The 17090-nt window shown below is 41.1% G+C and overlaps 1 protein-coding gene and 2 long non-coding RNA genes across 3 annotated transcripts; all 3 read left to right on the forward strand.

Moving 5' to 3' along the window:
• Positions 1 to 1642: 1642 nt before the first annotated feature.
• On the forward strand, positions 1643 to 3710 carry LOC142127891 (putative ATP-dependent RNA helicase DDX23). Its single transcript, XM_075194352.1, is given in 5 exon segments — positions 1643 to 1786; positions 2551 to 2696; positions 2841 to 3009; positions 3148 to 3390; positions 3510 to 3710. Coding segments are annotated over 5 exon segments (903 nt in total).
• Positions 3711 to 11389: 7679 nt separating this feature from the next.
• On the forward strand, positions 11390 to 12054 carry LOC142105162 (uncharacterized). Its single transcript, XR_012679684.1, has 3 exons — positions 11390 to 11479; positions 11732 to 11803; positions 12013 to 12054. It is a non-coding gene; the product is annotated as an uncharacterized LOC142105162 (long non-coding RNA).
• Positions 12055 to 14411: 2357 nt separating this feature from the next.
• LOC142105173 (uncharacterized) lies at positions 14412 to 16423 on the forward strand. The gene is made up of 3 exons (XR_012679685.1): positions 14412 to 14522; positions 15373 to 15573; positions 16301 to 16423. It is a non-coding gene; the product is annotated as an uncharacterized LOC142105173 (long non-coding RNA).
• Positions 16424 to 17090: the final 667 nt, after the last annotated feature.

The following is a 17090-nucleotide window of genomic DNA, read 5'->3' on the forward strand; positions in this document are numbered from 1 at the left end:
TATTTTGACTGGATTTTTAAAGAAATAATAATCCTTTTTCATTTTAATGTAATGAACTTGTATAACTTTTTTTTATCTTAAATAGCTTTTTTCAGGAACTTTTCAATAATTTTTATTTTTAGAGCAGACCAAGGAGGTGCGACATGAAACGGCATATTTGCCTGTTTCACCCGCCTTTTAACGCAACGGGTTCTTAACCACCCTATACTTTTAATGGACAAACGACTAAGGCGCGAGAGGACCGTTTCTTGAAAAAAAAAAAGAGTTGCGGGTAAAGTTTACGCGCTCGAAAATTATGGAAAAGAAAAAAAATGGACTTAACACGCTCTAAAAAAACAACTCGCTAACAATTGAATATGCCCCATAGAGTGGTATTAAGAAAACTAAGCCTTTGTTCACTGAGGAAGCCAGAGATACTACCTAAATGTGTCTGAGACATCCAAGCACACGTCATCTCTTCAGTTTCTAGTACATTTTTTTACCCAAATACATACATTCATTTGTTTACATTTATTTTTACTTTTAACCTATGTGTTTCCACTTTACACCTTGTAGGATGTCATATCTTGTACTTCATGTCTTGTATTATACTAAAATGTACGAATGATTATGTTTCTTGGTGTACTGCGTGCACTTGAATGTAATGTATGTACCTTTATACAAATAAAGTTACTTTTTCAAAAAAGTAGCTCTGTATACTGTGTGATTATGAGGACATCAGCAGTAGCTCTGTATACTGTGTGATTATGATGTCATTACCCAGCTGCAACAGTAGTGATATATACCGTGATTATAATATCATTACCCAGATCCAGTGACGAACGGAATGACGACTAGTACTAACTTCAGACCCCTCCTTAGGAAATACCTCCCTCCTCCTGCCCCCCTGCCCAAACCCCACCCTCCTGCCCCCCTGCCCAAACCCCGCCCTCACCTCCTGCTCCCCCCTCTTCCCCTATGCGATAGCCCCCATAAATTCCCACAGCCCCGTCCACCTGGCCCCCCGCTTCCCCCGATTCGAGCACATGCTGGAACATGCTGGCGCTTCTTGAAATTATATCCCAGACCTCCTCCACCTGTCCCCATGCGTCCCCATCCTCCCCCTCCCCCTAAAATCATGCCATTCAAATCCCCCCCCCCACCTACAACTGTCCCATTGTGTCCCCATCCTCCCCTGTCTCCCCGTCCCCCTAAAATTAAATCCCTTCTTCCTCCTCGCATACCTCCCCGACTTTCCCGAAAACCACCACCCCCTGCTCCTTGCCCTCAGACTCGATTCCCCCCACTCTTTCCCTGGAATGTCCATCACCCTCCACCTCCCCCTCCACCTCCTAGCCCCCAAAATAGCCCCCTGTGTACATATACCCCACTGTAGATAGAGCCCCCCCTGTAAATATACCCCCCTTGTAGATAGAGCCCCCCTGTAGATAGAGCCCCCCCTGTAGATAGAGCCCCCCTGTAGATAGAGCCCCCCTGTAAATATAGCCCCCTGTAAATATAGCCCCCCTGTAAATATAGCCCCCCTGTAGATAGAGCCCCCCTGTAGATAGAGCCCCCTGTACATATAGCCCCATATACATATAGCCCCTGTACATATAGCCCCCTATACATATAGCCCCTGTACATATAGCCCCCAGATGAAATGACAGACAGAGACTCGCCAGTCTTTAGGGAGGATTACAGCATTACCACCAAGGGTGGTAAAATTCCCAACCCCATTCGCTCCTGGATTGATTCCTCCCTGCCGCCCCATATCCTGGAAGTTATTGACAAGTGTGGATACAAGGTGTGTATTAGATTAAGATTAGAAGGATTACTAGGGGTAAATTTATCAAAATGCGGGATTGAAAAGTTGTCATTCATTGCCTATAGCAACCAATTACATTCTAGTTTTCATTTATTTAGTACACTCTACAAAATGACAGCTAGAATCTCATTGGTTGCTGTAGGCAACATTTCCACTTTTTCAAACCCGCAGCTTGATAAATTAACCCCTTGGAGTGGTGACTGTGCTTGGAGATATTATCAGTAGAGTAAATTATTCTGGTGAACCGTGATTGATTACATGAAGTGCCTTGGTGACAGATAATAAAAAAAAATCAAATTGTTTGTGTACAGGAGCATAGTCTAATATTGAAGTTAGAGATGTTAGTGTAATTCTCAAGCGCCCAGCATCTAACTTACATTTCTAGAAGTATTGTTAAAGTGACCTACTCTAAAGTTACAATATCTAACACAGCATATATGTTATAAGAGTGACTGTAATAGCAGAGGCTGCTACATGATGCAGATGTGGCAACGTGTGTTTGCTGAAGAAATAAATTCTGCTGATTTGCGTCATGTAACCTGAGTCTCCCCCATTAGATTCTGGATTGTATGTTTATTTTATGTGCTGGACAAAGACATTAGTGTGTGTTCTCCATTTCTATAGCTATCTTCAGCTGTGTTCCGGTTGCTGATTGAGTAACTCCCACTTAGTTTGTGGTGTGAATTAGAGAGTGGAGACCTTTTTTAGTTTCTGAACCTCATGTTGCATTTTTACTTCTACAGGAACCAACACCTATTCAAAGACAAGCCATTCCCATCGGTCTGCATAATCGTGACATCATTGGTGTGGCCGAGACTGGCAGTGGTAAAACTGCCGCCTTCCTCATCCCTCTGCTGGTCTGGATCACAACTCTGCCAAAGATTGACAGGTCAGAGAAACCTTTATTATTCTGCAAATGATCTGCCTAATGGAGGAGATAACTCATTGTGATGCTACCAAACTTAAACTTTTCCATAATTTGCTTCAGAGGGGGCAAAATTGTGAAACTTACCTTTTACATTGTTGATTGTAGGATTGAAGAGTTTGACCAGGGACCTTATGCTATTATTCTGGCTCCAACAAGAGAGTTGGCTCAACAGATTGAGGAGGAAACAATCAAGTTTGGAAAACCACGAACTGTGTCTGTTATTGGAGGTATCCCTCATGAGGACCAAGGTTTCTGACTGCGAATGGGCTGTGAGGTGAGACTTTCCCATATATTGCATAGTGATTTGACCTTTCTCTGATATTTCTACTTCCATTCAGTGATTGGACAAGGTTTTGTGAAATGCTATTACAGGTTTTTATTATCTCACATTATTTACCTTTCTTTCCAAAAGATTGTAATAGCTACCCCTGGACTTCTGATAGATGTGCTAGAAAATCGATACTTAGTCTTAAGTCGCTGCACTTATGTGGTACTGGATGAAGCTGACCGTATGATTGACATGGGTTTTGAGCCTGATGTCCAGAAGATCTTGGAGCACATGCCAGTCACCAATCAGAAGCCAGATACAGATGAGGCGGAAGACCCAGAGAAAATGATTGCAAACTTTGAGTCTGGGAAGCATAAGTATAGACAAGTAAGTGTTAATTTTAATTGCAACTTCAGATATACCTGAAAATCTTAGAAATCTTTGATTATTTGTTTTTAAACTGTCTGTTGGCACAGAATTATTTTACACCTTTTCTCCTTGTGTAGATGGTCATGTTTACAGCGACTATGCCTCCATCTGTGGAACGGCTGGCCAGAAGCTATCTTCGTCGTCCTGGGGTGGTGTACATTGGCTCTGCTGGTAAACCTCATGAGAGAGTTGAACAGAAGGCGTTCCTCATGTCTGAAGGGGAGAAGAGGCAGATGTTTGTTTTTAATGTCTCCATGTTTTTGTGGATCATGATGTAATGGTGAATTTGGCCCAGTGCCCTAATAAATATTTTGCTTGTATAAAAGCAACATTAAAGTCATTCCATTTTGGTGTATGTAAGCAAGGAAGATTTTGTGTAGGATAAAGGATTTGTTTTTCTTTCCTCACATCTGTAGAATACTCTGCATTAACTTCACTGAGAAATTTGTTCATTGCCCCATTCAAAAATTCAAAGGAACAACCCATAAAAAATAACAGTGTAGTATGTCCTATATTATTAAGGTTACATCTAAAAAACATCATTTTGCCATAGGGAATCTGTGAGAGGGGGGGCATGGTGTTTGAGGGTCTACATCTTAAAATGTATTAAAGCTATTAAACTGAAATTTGGCATGTGAATGGAGAACTGTCCACAGGTGCCGCATGTGAAATTTCAGAAAAAAATAATAACACACACACACACACACACTAGCATTTTTAGCCCTGGCACCGCTCTTATTCATAGTTTAATCCCTTGGAGCGGTGCCAGAGCGGCTGTGTAAGAGCCCGTTTTAAACCTCCCGCCCCTCAGTGACGTCAGTTAATTTATTCACTGCACTGAGCTTAGTTGGGGCGGGAGATTTAATAGTGCTTTGTGCTGCGCTGATCCTACAGAACAGCGATCAGTGCCTGGGATAGGAATGGGGATGTTGCCTTATGAAGCAGATACGGTACTGGGTACAGAAGTATAAGAAAGTACGGGCAGTTGATTCCTGTGTCGCCATTTTCATATCACTGAGAATTGTGTCCTCCAGGGCCCCTCTCTGATCCTATGATAAGAGAAGTCTATGGAATTTTATGTTCTATAGGCTCCGGCAGACATTGGTCTTCATCTGCAACCATCCCCGGCCAATGTAGCTGTTTGTATTAATAAACTCACACTCTGACAGACCGTTAATGACAGAATACTGCGGTTTAGTAAATGGTCCCTCTGCTGGGAGTGACTCCAGGAGCAGATCTGACAGGAGGACACCCAGCTGATATTCCTGCAGTCCCCGATCAATTGCATCTGAGTGACCAGCGATTCGGGTACATATCAGGATCAGCTGCTCTCTGAGACTGTCACAGTTATATCGGCAGCACCAGTTCTTGTGTATAACGTAAGTGATCAGCCTAGTTCGGAGCTGGCAGCTATCCTCCAGACACTCGTACACTTCCACAGTGTCCTGGTTGAGTACAGAGACCTAGAGACTGATCCTCCTCTCAGTTGGAAGCCTCGAGTGTCTTCCCGTCGGTATTTAAAGAGACAGAGGTGTGTTGGAAGTCATCAGTCAGACATCTCCATTTTCACACTACAGTTACAAAACCAAAAGCTGTTCTCATAAATAAAAAATGATTTATAACCCAAAATATTTATATATCACATTGAGCTTAGCTCGGATGGGGAATCGAACCCACTATGCTGTGTTACCAGAAGAGTGCATATATCAGTTGAGCCACAGCTCCTGATGTAAGTCTATGGGCAAATGTCTCTTATATTGAAGAAAACTATATATCAGACATAAAAAAAATATATATATTTGGTGAAAGAAAAAAATGAGAACTCTAGTGCTATCAGTACTGGGATCCCATATTCCCCAGTGTGAAACAATAATTTTTCTGGCTGTCAAAAGTGATATTTGTCAGCAGTATTTATAAAAAAAATTGCACTACAAGTGCTTTGGGGTGTCCCATATTCCCCAGTGTGAAACAATAATTTTTTTTGCTGTCAAAAGTGATATTTATCAGCAGTATCTATACAATTTTTTGAACTACAAGTGGTTTGGGCTTATTAAAATGGATTCAAAGCAGTCCACATATGAGCAGAATCAGCAACCAGGTTCTGTCACCAGTCCTGATGGTAGTGTTCCCAGTACGTCATCTGGTAAAGGCGATGTAAAAGTACATAGTCTTTTTAAATCAGGGAAAAAAACACACAGAAAAAAAAAATTACTGTGTTGAAGCGAAAAAGAAGTGTAACTGAGGAAAAGTTGAGTGCCGAAAAAAAAATAATTGCCAACATGCCATTCTACACACGCAGTGGCAAAGAAAGAATGAGGCCTTCCCCTTTCTCTATTAGTGGCAGAACCAAAAATGTTACCAAGCCTTCTTCTTGTACGGTCACTCGTGAGCAAGCAAGACCAAGTAATTTGGAGTCTAAAAGTGGTGCACAACTACTGTTACGCATCAAAACCAAGCTGCAAGAAAACAGTAAGGCATTAGAGGATAATGTATGCTCAGAATCAGAAATGACACCAATCCCTGTGGAGAGTCCATCCACCAGTGGTATGTCTAATCATGAGCATTCTGATAATGTACCCATAAAGAAGGGCCCTTTCAGCAGTTCTGATGATGTGTGTCTGAACAGCCCGAGTGTAGCCGGTGATACACCAAGTGAGGATGACACTTTGGAATTAGAAGAGGATGAGGGGGGAGATTTGGGTAGCCGACGAGGGCACTGATGAGGTTGCGGTTGATTGTGTAAGTCCTGCACCAGTGGCAGCAGTTCTGGCACGTGAGGTTCTGGCACCAATTTGCACTTTCCAAACACAAGCAGGGATGACGCAGGTGGCAGACCACAACAGTTTGACATCTGGGCTGGTTTGAAGGATTTGACATAAAAATGTGTGACCTTGCCCATAACTCCAAACAATCCTACTATTAACATGCAAAGGATGATGCAGGGCCTAGCAGGGATTAAACTGTATTTTTCCTAATTTGCACTAATAAGGTTTGGGTGTAATATACACCCAAAGACGAGTGCTCAATTGCTAAGAGTCATTGATGAAGAGGAAGACAAGCAGGCTTGTCTATAGAATTTGCAGGCAAATTCTACTGCGTTATATATAGGTAACACCCAAAGAGAAGAGCTCCATTGCTAATTGTAATTGCTGAAATAGAAATAATAGGGCTGACAGTCTTGGTCTAAATCTGCAGTTACATTTTATTGTACCATAGCTCACTCAGAAACAGGAGAGGTGGCAGGGTTCAGTGCTAATCTTCCTCAAGCAATACTAATTCATCTCACCATCATAGAAGTCTGTGTACTATGATGTGATTTCCAATAATGGCCTTCCAAATGGAATTAGTAGTTCATTTTAGGGAAGAGCTGTCATGATTTTTGGGCAATTCTTTTACAGCAGAGCAAATATCAAAATGTTGTGCGGAATCATCTGCATCACCACTGGGTGTCTTGGGAAAGCAATTTTTTGTACAACAAGCAGTTGCCAGAGAAACTGAAGGAGAAGACGTCCAAACAAGATGTTGGTAGCTCTTGGATCCTTGTGAAGCAAATTAGGTATTTCATCTACAATTAAAATATAGTTAGCACATTTACTTTGTTTTATTTCACACGTTAAATTTCTGTAGCTCCTTATCAAAATGTATTATTAAGGCAATCACTTGACTCAAGCTAACCGTGTCTGCACTCTCTTCACAGGTGACTACTTCACTGGACTAAAGTACATTCCCCTCAAATGCTAGTCTTTTTGCAGCTGCTGTATTCTCCTACATGCTGTTGCAGAAAACAGAAATTGACCCTTAATTTTTCCAGACACAAACAGCATCTCCTGCATGTCATTTTTTAAAAGTTCTGTAACACCAAGTTGTGTGTGCAAAACAGGAAATGTGATGGAATTCAACCTCGCTGTAATGCTTGAACAATATTGGGGTCGTAATCAGAAATGACATATCCTCAGGAGAGTCCAAACAGGATTAGCCATCTTTCAATGACATCCCTTAGGTTTTGGAACAGATTGTCAGCTGTATGCCTCTTAGTGAAGCTGCTGATACACAGAGTAGCCTACTTCTGAAAAATGTGACGTACTTTGGGTACATGCTGCTGCTGTCCCTGCTGGTAAAGGCGAATCACCAACCCAGTGGGCTGTCACAGTCATATAATCTTTACTTTGACCAGTTCCGCTTGCCCACATATCTGTGGTTATGTGTACAGTGGGTAGAATGGCATTTTGTAGCCCAATAATTACATTTTTATGAACTTTCTGGTAGAGGTGAGGAATAGCTTTTCTAGTAAAATGGTGTTGTGATGAAATTTGGTAATAGGGACAGAAGACCTCAAGTAACTGTCTAAAACTAGCTGCATTAATAATGGACATTGGACGCTGGTCTAATACTAGCATAGTCCTTTGTGATCCGCTTTGCGGCTGGGTGACAGATTTCATACTTGCTTCCTCTTGCAAAGGATTGTTTAACTGTAAATTATTGGTTCTGGGGATATTGGTGATGAAGGTGTTGGGGGGGGGGGGGGGGGGGTAGATTGCAGGTGCTGGGATGTAGATGAAAAAAGGGAGGCAGTTGATGCTGGACTGCTTGTTGTTATTTTTACCTCTACTGAGTGTGGCTTTAAAAACACTACAAATGGCTAGACAACTGTTGTCAGAATTTGTGCACAAATAATTTCACACTTAAGACGTGGATTTTTTATCTTATGCCCAGGCATGACAATGGCCTTTTTCTTATCACTGGCAAGAACTGCAGCAATTTTTCTTTGAAAGTATATGAAAATCATATTGTGACCTAGGAAGTGGTCAAAATTGAATGGAAATGACTGGGAATTAGTGTTAGTGAGGTTATTAATAATGTAGGTACAAAATAATACCTAAATTATGTTATTTTAGGCCAAAAAAATGTACTTTTTGTACTCAAAAAGCTTTTATTAAGTTTTTAGTAAAAGAATATGTAACAAACATAGCAGTTACCACAGAGTACAGTGCATAATGTATAATGTAGATCCAATAAATCAGTCAGAACTGCACATAAACCATCAAAAAAGTAACAAAACACAATAACACAGGAAACATTCAAGTACACATAAGACAAGGACTTCAATGGGGAGGAGGAGGGAGAAAGACAGGGGGGCAGGTGTCGGAGAGCGGGACATCTACCCTCCAGAGGGGTATACAGCATGGAAGATTTAGGTGGCAGACACAGGTCTTTACTTTGAAAAGAATTCGTACCATGTGAACCATTTAACCAGGGGCGAGGAAGCTCTTGAGGAAAAGTTAAAGCCTATGGTTTCCATCTCATAGCTGTGTTGTACTTTGCTGATGATTTTGGTAAAAGATGGAACCAAGGGGGATTTCCAGCTTTGAGCTATTGCGGCTCTGGCTGATATGAGTATGTGCCCAGCCACATAGTGATTATGACGCTGAAGATGAGAGGGATATAGGTGTAAAAGTGCCATAGCCGGACATGGGGATAAATCATCCTTGGTGACCTGAGTAATTAGATGGAAAATTTCAACCCAAAGAGGTTGTAGCTTAGGGCAGTTCCAAAAAATGTGTATGAGCGTACCAACTTCCCCACAATTTCTCCAACAGTACTTAGTTTCTGACGGCCAGATTTTATGCAGTTTGTCTGGCGTGAGATACACCCTGTGAATCATTTTAATAAGCATTTCTGAATGATTAATACACTTTGACATTTTGTATATATTCTGATTGATTTTCGACCAGACCTCTGGTGAAATATCTATATTTAGTTCTTTCTCCCAAATCCCCTGCACTGAGAGATCTCTGCTGTCCACAGGAACCATCAAGAGTCGGTACCAAACCAAGATGCCTCCCGCATGAGAAGTGGGAGAGAGAGACGACATAATACCAGGGGTAGCCGGTTTTAAGACCGGAGGGAATGAGGGATGAGAATGTACCCAATGTCTAATTTGGAGGTACTTGTAAAAAATTTACTTTTTTTAACAAATTGCAAAACAAAACCAAACAAAACCAAAACCAAAACACGCAAGGGCAGTTTGGCAAAACCAAAATCAAAACACAACGGTAATCCAGATCCAAAACCAAAACATAGGTTTCAGTTAGCATCTCTAATGTTTATTAACCTGTCGTTAGATTTGGCCTGTATCTTATTTGCATATAGGTTAAAAGTATTTATTAACCTAGGTGTTCTAAATTGTACAATAGTGTGTAGTGTAGGTTAGTATTTAGTACTATTGTAGTATATCACTATATTTCATATTACTTAATAGTATAGTTTAACCTGCAGTCTAATATATTAATATAGGATAGTGATTTATATAAAAAAAAAGAAGCATATAATTACCGAAGTGTATTTTGTAAAGCTAGTTACATTTTTGAATAAAACTTTAATTTTATAGAGCAGCCATGTCTAGGGAATGTAGGGATTCTCGTTTTCCACAGGAAAGCCAAGAGGAAAATCTGAGTAGTGGTGAGGAATGGAGAGAGAACCGTGAGCAGCGTTGAGAAGAAAGAAGAAGACAGCAGTTTGTGAGCAGCGTTCAATCCTCAACAAGTACCCCGCAGCAACATACAGAAAGTGATTCAGATGACGATGAAGGAACAGCTGTATCGCGCTCCAGGTGCTTCACAGAGGATGAGAATGATGTCCTTGTTGCTGGGGTACTGCGGCACTACGAAATGCTGAAGGGTGCCCAATCTCAGAAGACCTCCTTCAAGCATAAGTCCAAGATTTGGACCCGGATTGCCTCTGAGGTGTCAGCAGTTGGACTTCTAGTCCGAACAGTAGAAGTTTGCCAGAAGCGCTTTCGGGACTGCAAGCGGACCAGTAAGGCAAAGATGGCAACTGTTGCAAGATATTCCAGGGGCACCGGTGGTGGCAAGCCACTGCGCATCAAATTGAAAGTTTGGGAGGAGAAGATGCGTCAAATTCTGAGTGCTGATCTTGTGGAAGGAGTGGAAGGGACAGTGGACACCCTAGAACAATCCACTTTCCAGCCGCTTTACATTTTTTTCATAATGCAATAGTATTCACATAATTGTTTACTACTTTATAATAGCGTAACAGATATTTGTCTAGTTGTAACAAAAAGTTTTAAACACACACACCCAAAACTAATATATATATATATATATATATATATATATATATATATATATATATATATATAATTGAATATATATATAAATCACTATCCTATATACATATTCAATTGTCAGCAAGAGAGAGAGATAGCTAGTGCATTGGATTTCTCTAGAGAAAACTAAAATTTATGTTCCACCTGTTCTTATTATTATTGGATACAATACATATGAATATCTAGCCTCATATTCTGCTGATGTAAAGGTTATTTGAATATTTATCGTGCTTGCTGTAATGTATGTAAATTTTGTATTAACTGTACACAAATGTGCGAAAGTAAAATGTATTTATGTTAAAAATAACATTTGCAATAAGTGTGACATCGCTTTTGGAAAGTCAAGTCGCAGTTGAAGTAGCGCAAACGTCTTCAAATACAGTTATAACTTTTAAAGTACTTGTTTGAATGGATAAGATATGGCACATGAAATGTCCAAAGCTTATTTGACTAATTTTTTATTACAGAACATATAAAGGCGTTTAACCAAGTCTACTGTTCCTGCCCAAAGTGTTGAACTGAGTCAAAAAGGTATTTCTATTTCCATTACAACAAAATACACACATATCCTCCTCTCTCTCTCCCTCTTTCTCCCTCCTTCTCTCTCACTCTCCGTCTTTCTCTCTCACTCTAGCTCCCTCTCCCTCCCTTTCCCTCCCACACTCTCCCTGTCTGTCACTCTCTATCTTTATCTTATGAATATTAGTGAAGAGCTGAGGGTCCGGCGAGGCCAGGGTAATGGTTCACTCCCTTTACCCGATTGGAATATTTCTGGACTTGTTCCTCCAACACCACAGCCGAGGACGTCATCGGGACTGAACACCCCCGTGGTGGAAGAAGACCTGAGTCAGCAAGGAGAAGATTGTTTGTGGAAGAGCCAGAAGAGGAAATCATCAACCCCTTGTCAGAAGAGGAAGAAGGGTAAGAGTGAGCCTCATTACCCGAAAACATATATATGTCATAGATAACATAAACCCCTTTAAATCATACATCGTTACTTGAAAAGTTTTTTTTCTGTCTTTATCTATCTCTCTATCTATAGGTTGTATGCATGTAAATGTAATGTATTGGCACATATATATATATATATATATATATATATATATATATATATATATATGATCCATATAAATTGTTTATTTCTAAAAAAGGTTTTTCAACTTTTTTCATTAGACCCCAGGAGACTGTAAAATTTGAAGACCGTTTGGAACCACAGCAGGAAAGAACACCAGAATTATTTACTCGGTGAGTTTGTTTCAGTTTAGTATGTTTTCCTGTTGTTATTTCACCTGTTTTTTTTCCCGTTATGGAAGGGGTATGATGTGACCAATGGACGATGATATATACATGATTTATATAGAAGTCCATACTGATCCTTCCTTGTTTTAAAAGTAATAATTGTTTTTTTTAAAAAACAAATACAGGTTTCACATGCACTTTTCCCTTTTTTTTAGAATGCGACCGACTATCAAGTTTATACAAATTTCAAGAACATGGAAAACATGAAGACATCCCTAAAGATTGAAGGTAAGAATGTTTTTTTAAAATTGACTTCTACATACATTGTAATGCCAGTAACAGATGGCAATTTATAGGATAGGTTGTCTCCTTATGAACTTTACCACAATCAATTTTGAGGAAGTTCTATGTCAAAATGATTTTATTTTAGTTTAGGTGGCTTTATATCAACACCAAAACCTCAATCACCCACAATGCTTGTTTAGAAAAACCTGTGTAGCTCTGTATACTGTGTGATTATGAGGTCATTACCCAGTTCTGCTGATGAACAAAACGAAGATGACTACTGACTACAGACCACTCCTCCAGAAACACCCCCTTCTGCCCCCCTGCCCAAACACCGCCCTCCTCACCTCCTACTCCCCCCTCTTCACCTATACAATAGCCGCCTGAAATATCCACAGCCCCGTCCATCTGGCCCCCTGCATTTCCAGAATCCTCCACATACTGGTACATGTTGGCGTTTTCGCAAGCACCTTCCCAGACCTCCTCCTCTACCTCCAACTGTCCCCATGCGTCCCCATCCTCCCCTGTATCCCGTCCCCCTAAAACTAAAATTAAATCTCTTCTTCCTCCTCGCCCACTTCACCGACTTCCCCGAAACCACCACCCCCTGCTCCTTGCCCTCAGCCTCGAATCCCCTCACTCTTTCCCTGGAACTTCCATCACCCTCCCCCTGTAGATATAGCCCCCTGTACATATAGCCCCCTGACACGGTCACGGTTAGTTTAAAAAAAGTAGCTCTGTATACTGTGTGATTATGAGGACATCAGCAGTAGCTCTGTATACTGTGTGATTATAATATCATTACCCAGTTCTGCTGATAAACAAAACGAAAGACGACTGACTACATCTCACTCATAAAGAAACGCTCCCCTCCTGCCCCCTGCCCAAACCCCACCCTCCTGCCCCCCTGCCCAAACCCCGCCCTCCTCACCTCCTGCTCCCCCCTCTTCCCCTATATAATAGCCGCCTGAAATTCCCACAGCCCCGTCCACCTGGCCCCCCACTTCCCCCGATTGCTTCACATGCTGGAACATGCTGGCGCTTTCAGAAATTTCTTCCCAGACCTCCTCCACCTGTCCCCATGCGTCCCCATCCTCCCCTTCCCCCTAAAATCATGCAACTAAAATCCCCCCTACCTACAACTGTCCCCATCCTCCCCTGTCTCCCCGTCCCCCTAAAACTAAAATTAAATCTCTTCTTCCTCCTCGCCCACTTCACCGACTTCCCCGAAACCCACCACCCCCTGCTCCTTGCCCTCAGCCTCGAATCCCCCCACTCTTTCCCAGGAAATTCCATCACCCTCTCCCTCCACCTTCTAGCCCCCTGTAGATATAGCCCCCTGTAGATATAGCCCCCTATAAATATAGCCCCCTGTAGATATAGCCCCCCTGTAGATATAGCCCCCCTGTAAATATAGCCCCCAGGAAGACTACCCCAGGCACCAAAAGGTTAGTATTGCTTTTGTACTCTATTTGCATGTTAAGCATCCACTCTGTTCAGCACTATAACCATGATTACTAAGCATGGAGACTAAACTATTTTATATGCAGGCTTGTAGTGTCACATAAGTAATGGTTACATTTGGATGAATTTGAGCGCTCTCACCAGACAACATTGAAGTAGAGATGCTCACTGACCCCCGTATTTTGGTTTTGGATCTGGATTACCTTCGGGTTTTGGTTTTGGTTTGCTGTTTTTTGACAAAATGCCACTTTTTGGGCTACAGTCACATAATTTAGCTATTATTTTGTACCTACATTATTATTAATCTCAATAACACTAATTTTCAGTCATTTCCAGTAAATTTTTAGCACCTCACAGGTCACAATATGATTTTCATATACTTTCGCCCAAAACACTGTGCCATAGCTCACCCCCAAATAGTTGCCAGTGTTCAGTGCTTCAACAGAAGTCATCGGCCTTGAATTTATTTTTCAAAGTCTCCACTCACATTGTATTGTGCCATAGCATTATTAATAGGCCTGGCAGTGTTCTTTAAAGTGTAGTAACAGTGTACTGTGCCATACATAGATAAACTGGCTATACTGGTTCATACAATTGAATATAAATAAAATCCCTTGTGCAATGACAGTAAATATGCAATTAGCACAAGTCACACACTATGTAGAACATGAGTTCCTATATTGTAATGCTTCAGTATGAAATGTAGGGGCCTTACAACAATACAAAGAACTATATATATTTTTTGGTCCCACATATTTACATGCTGTGTCAATTTCTTGAATCTAAACTGAGACGCTCTTGTTTTTTTTTATTTCTTAGATCTGAGGTCATCAGCAGCACAAATATAAAACATTTTAGAAGGTCTCTGTTTGGTGGTTACTGTTCCACATACATGCCGGATATGGTGCTCCATGGGATTGGCAGTGCAGAGAAGCTGAAGCAATGCCTGATGGCCAGCCTGGCACACTCTACCCATGTACGTTTATACACACAGCCATGGGACATCGCCCATGGATGCTGGGGCATTGTGCTTTCTGGGAGTTGGACGGTTTTTCTCATTGTCTTCTAACCAATTACTTTTCTCCAGTCCATTACTTCATATGCTAAAACAAAGATGCTAAATATTTTATAATGGGCACACCTGCATAGCATTTACCATTCACCTTGTAACTAAACATGTAGCAAAAATAATTATAACTTTCAGGATATAAAGGGAAAGCTGTGTAATGCCAGAAAGATCATGTGATGTGTTGGTGCAGGAATCACTCACATTGAGGCTGCCCCTTTTAATTTGTTTTTTGGTGTCCCAGTTGAATTTTTGTAAAGTGTGATATTTGTCCAAAGCATTTACACGCTTATGTAACGCCAACATGAGATCTGAGCTTACATCCCTCTTAATTATATTCCTCTTTGATTATTGTTATCCTTATTGTTTTCTGTAGATCTAAATGTGCTTCGGTGGGGGAAAGGGGGCAAATTTAACCATGCTCAGACAGAGCAGATTTAAAATTAGGACATGTTGTAGTGCAGCCCTTTGCATCCTTTAGCAGAATATGCCCCTAACTCTCGATGAGGCCCATAATGTTACTTGTAATCTTCAGTGCCCAAAAGAAAGTCTAAATACTGTCTGAACCCCCGCATTGGACTACTTTTATTAAATGATTAATTGACTTGAAATTACCATTTGCTGTGCATGAAATTATTGTGTCTGTGTGAATTAGAGCATAGCTTGAAGGTTTTACAACTTGTGCACAAGAGTAGGAATAGAATTGTCAGACACAGGTTGGGCAGCAAGTGGTAACTGTCTCCCTATTGCCTCTTCCTAGCACCCTGTCATGGACGAGCCCTTAGCAGAAGCCGTGTGTATTGTGGCAGACACTGATAAGTGGAGCGTCCAAGTGATCAGCAGCCAGAAGACTACTGTGGACAACTTGAAGCTTGGCACTGATGTCTTGGTATCTAGTCAAGTGTGCAGTTTGCTGCAGTCCATTTCACAACTGTATAAGCTCAAAACACCACCTGTATTTGTAAGTTTCATTAAGTACCTTTATAAGTTAATACAGTAACAATTGAGTCTTTTGTGCACTGTGATTTTCTATTGTACTCTCAGGGTATGATGATGATGATGATCATTGACCTCTGGCAAATGCTATTGCTTTTGCTTTGGACTCTCTGCAGACCTATGGGCTGATTCAATTCTGTGTGAAGTCCCATTGGAGCCTGGTGTGGCAAAACGTAACGGGATGTTATGGTACTAAAATGTTGCTTATTTTTACCCTCGCCTCATAGAGGTGTAAACAAAAATAACCAATGTTATATGTACCATAATACCCAGAAATGCTCGCAGGAGGAGTTAATGCAGAGCTCCAATGGGCCTGTCCTTGGACATTAAAATTAATGCGACTCGTCTTCCTTTTCTACAATGTTCAATACAACAAGCTTTAAAGCAAATGTCATAGTTGTCATCGATAAGTTCTCTATGCAACATCTCCATAACTGGCGGAATCTACATTTTCTAATTTGTTATGAGTGTACTACTGCCCACCAGAAGAAATGTGTATGTTTACTGATGACTTCTAAGTATTTAGTCTTCAGCAGTAGTAATGCCATACATTTTTTATTTAAACATTTAAGTTATCCAGTTTGTGTTTGTGTAAATTTATTAACCTTGTCCATTCCGTAAACCAAATATGAAATGCCTTATATTTTTTTTAATCTAATCCTAATATAATCTATTTTTCTTTACTTGATTAGTGTGTGATGCATTTAGAGGACAAATTACAGGAGTTGTATTTTAAAAGTAAAATGTTGTCTGAGTACCTGCGGGGACACACAAGAGTCCATGTGAAAGAGCTTGGCGTTGTATTAGGGTAAGCATCAGGTTACACTCCTCCTGTTCTATTTAGCCATGTTCTTTTACCATAAGGCAGAGTTATTTGTTTTGAATAATGTGGAAACACCACTCTGCTTTGTTCCGTGTATTGGCTGCAAATGGGTTCAGCAGGCAAACCAGTCAAGCATGCAGAACACATCAGGGCACTGTTCACAGCATTCCAGCAGCCCTCCAAATTGTCAGTAATGAAGGTGAAAGCACACACCAGAGACACTACCCCTGAAGCTGAGGGAAATAGACTGGTAGACCAGGCCGCACGAGATGCCGCCATAGGCCCAGTACCCCAAGGAGAGTCTATTTACATGGTGACTCCTGACCCTAAGATTGACCGTACCACACTCCAAATTATGCAGAAGCAAGCAACAGAGAATGAGAAAAAGACTTGAGCAAAACATGGAGCATCAGAAGTACAAGGGGAGGGGTGTAAAGGTCAGTGTTTGTGTCTACCAAAAGCCCTTTATCCCATTATGGCTAATATAGCGCATGGGAAAGTGCATCTGCGAAAAGATGCAATGGTTGCACTCACTAACAGGTTATGGATAGCACCAGGTTTCGCCCAAGCAGCACAGGTATTACTAGCAGGATGCCTAATCTGTGCAAAGAATAACCCGGGGAAGTCTGTCCCAACTCCATGGAAAAGCACACCCCAGA

The sequence above is a fragment of the Mixophyes fleayi genome, chromosome 1 (genome assembly GCF_038048845.1).
Source record: "Mixophyes fleayi isolate aMixFle1 chromosome 1, aMixFle1.hap1, whole genome shotgun sequence".
NCBI classification, from domain to species: Eukaryota; Metazoa; Chordata; class Amphibia; order Anura; family Limnodynastidae; genus Mixophyes; species Mixophyes fleayi.